This window comes from Formica exsecta, unplaced genomic scaffold (genome assembly GCF_003651465.1).
Source record: "Formica exsecta isolate Colony F162 unplaced genomic scaffold, ASM365146v1 scaffold443, whole genome shotgun sequence".
NCBI lineage: Eukaryota > Metazoa > Arthropoda > Insecta > Hymenoptera > Formicidae > Formica > Formica exsecta.
In genome coordinates, this window is record NW_021851667.1 from 476661 (window position 1) to 479946 (window position 3286).

The 3286-nt window shown below is 36.2% G+C and overlaps 1 protein-coding gene across 2 annotated transcripts in view; it reads left to right on the top strand.

Moving 5' to 3' along the window:
- The first annotated feature begins 3078 nt into the window (after positions 1–3078).
- Positions 3079–3286, top strand: part of LOC115240623 (protein SEC13 homolog) — a 9318-nt gene continuing 9110 nt past the window's right edge. The window contains exon 1 of one of the 2 annotated variants that reach the window (XM_029815878.1): positions 3079–3285. In XM_029815878.1, the coding sequence (XP_029671738.1) occupies positions 3217–3285 (69 nt within the window). In that variant the 5' untranslated portion in view covers positions 3079–3216. The remainder of the gene's footprint in view (position 3286) is intronic. The other variant, XM_029815877.1, reaches the window with a different exon arrangement.

The window sequence follows — 3286 nt, forward strand, 5'->3', positions numbered from 1 at the left end:
GCGACCCGCTTATTCCCCTTTACGGTACTCGCGGTACTCGGCTGAGTCGCGCCGCGCCGGCGTGGAAACTCGCGCGACGATACGCAAACGCGCGCTTTTGTGACGCTTCTATCCTGCATATTTTCGGATGTCCTGAAATATCACAGATGTATGTAATTATGATCTTTATTCACATTTCTTATTTATTGTATAACGTTAAATATTAATGTCGCGAGATTCTCGATACCATGACCGCAGTTCTAAAAATATCTATTTAAATAAATCAAAATTGATAATTTGATAATTTATGTAATAAATGATAATTTATGTAATAAATGATAATTTATTTATATGCGAATAAATAAATGAGAGAGAATTATACTAAAATAAATTTATAAAATATCTTTATAGATTATAAAGATATAGATTTTCCTTAGGAGAAGTTGTTTTCGATCGTTTGCGACTCAGAAACTATCGCTGCCGCGACATTTCAATAAAGAAAAAAATCTTATTATGTTTGCATTTCGCTTTGTTACGTGTGAGAGAATTTAGTCGGAAATATAAAAAAAAGATAAGAATACACACTCAATAGTGTAAAGAAGAACTCTATACTTCTTGTCATTAGTAGCGTGTGTTGATCTGGGACGTTGCATTCGCGAAGAAAGACGATGGAAACATGAGGAATTCGTTGAAGAACGAATGCCGTAGAGAGAAAGATGAACAATGGAGAAAAGATAGGGAAATCTTCATACGAACGATGCCCTTCCTACGTGGCCTCGGGGCACGAGCGTGGCACCGAGTAGTCGTCGTCGAGAGGAGAGGCCCAGTGACCGACATTCTCTGCGACCCTCTCTCCTGATCCTTCCTACGATCCTCCTTCGACCGGATCTCACGGCGACATTGCGATCGTTCACGCACCGGCGACCGAAGATAGCGAGCAGCCGGAACCCGCGGACTCATCGCCCTGGATTTCCGCTTGAATGAAGAAACCACTCGAGAACGCGTCATGAGTAATCTCGTTCCCAATATCTAAGAGAATAAAACATTTCCCGTGTAAATATATAATAATATTCCAATTGACTATGTCAATATAATAATATACATGGAGAAAATATTATAGTAAAAATTGCAATATAATTTTTGTTTTATAATCGTGGAACATATTAACATATAAGAGAAATCACGCGCGCCCTATATTTTTTTGTTCAATATATATTTTACAAAGGAGTATTATAATTATTCAAATACTTTGATGCACAAACAAATGCATAATCATTAACAAACAATAAAACAAATAGATAATTTACACTTTTTATAGTAATAATATCTTAATGTCGTTATATTCCATATTATGCATTTTTCATATAATTTGTACCATAAATTTTTAACCATGTATAAGCATTTAAAACAATAATAATGTAATAATAGTATATATAGTTTATATAATAACAGTAAAATAATAAAATTTTTGGTACAAAGTAAAAAGAGAGCTCACGCATGTACGTATACACAGATGATTTCGTAACTAGTATTCTTTAACATAAAAAAACATTTCCATTATTATACATGAAAGTTATTCTATTATTAATATTCAAACAATTATTCAAAATAAAACGGTAAAGTTTACTTGATTGCGATACTTTATCGTACATGAATACTCTAATTGAATATTCTGCAGTTATGTACCCTCCGCATCTATTAATTTTTACTCGACTATTGTTATTGTCATCATCGTTATTATTATTCGTATCGTGATTAATCATAATTTCCGGCCAACATAGTTGCGTTAGTGTAACAGTCCGCAAATGCATTAACGCGACGGCAGAGATCCATTAACTACAATACGGATCTGCGCAAATCCAGTTGCAAACACAATTACTATTCCGCTTGAGCGACACGCGATTCAGACCTCACGATTCGCGTCGATCCGCATCCGCATCGAGGCGAAACGTCGCGTCGTGTCGCGTCGCGCGAGACTCATTTCCGCTTCTATCAACGTTTTGTTATGCTGCTTCTGCTTATGTGTTTATATACTTGAAGCGATGCGATGCGATGCGATGCGATGCATCGAGATCTTCGTCGAGATCGTCGTCAGCTGTCAGGCTCCTCGCGATCGATAAACAATTCCGCGACGTGATTTCGCATCCGCTGGCTGGGTACTGGGCAAACGTAATTACCGTTAATTGCAATTGCCACTCGACCGTACGGCATATCGAAAATTTTATAGTCGCCCGTTCAGAACCCGGTAAATGTCCATGGCATATATATGTATGTAGATACATATGCATGCAATATGTACGGCTATTCATATATGTACTACTCTTGTAGATACATTTCGCCATACACATAAAGTCAGAAATGCCTCGTAAATTTGCGCGCCTATTTGGTTTCTAAATATTCGCGCATTGTTATTCGAAAAAATAGCAATACTATTTTAAAATGCGATAAAACTAATATTATGTTATTATATTAACCTTATTATTCGTAATATGCGTCTTACCTCATCTTATTGAAGAGCGAGATAAATATGTCTAAATGACGTCACAATGACTACTTTTTACTACCTAGGACCTAGGGAATAGCTTCTGTTCTAACGGAGTAAACAAGATCGGTTTAATAAAATATCCATGTCCATATTTTCGTTATCACACATCTCCTTATTTTAGAAAAATTTCCCAATAATAATTTTCTGTAAAAATACAATACAATTCCTTTTACACCAAACTTTACACTATATTCTCTCTGTTGTCGCATACTTGAATTTAATCGCAATGACAATAATGATCGTTACTTGCGTAGTTTACAGACAGATATCGATGAATAAAAAGAAACTCTAGTACAAAACCCAAGACTCTTAATTATTCAGTAAATATGACAAATATGACAAATATGTCATATAAATATAACGAATTAATACTCGTAGCTCGCGATACAATACCGTATACGATCTTCGTGTGAGACAAATGAAACTACTTGAAGTCAAACTATCTTCATACGAGACAGATAAAAGTGAGAATCACAAATTATGCGACTACATTCGCGGGATACGTAGAGTTTGTACGTAATTACGGGGTTGCGCGCGCAAAGGATGCGCAATCGATTCTCGCGCATATGCTTCCACGTAAATGACAAGAGTTCTACGTCAACATAACCTACATCTTAGGCGTGCGATCCGTCTTTACTTTTGAATCAATTCCGTGTATTATATATCGGTTGTCTGTGAGTTATCTCTTGAAAATGGTGTCCGTTTTAAATACCGTCGATACCGGTCACGAAGACATGATACACGACGCCGAAATGGATTACT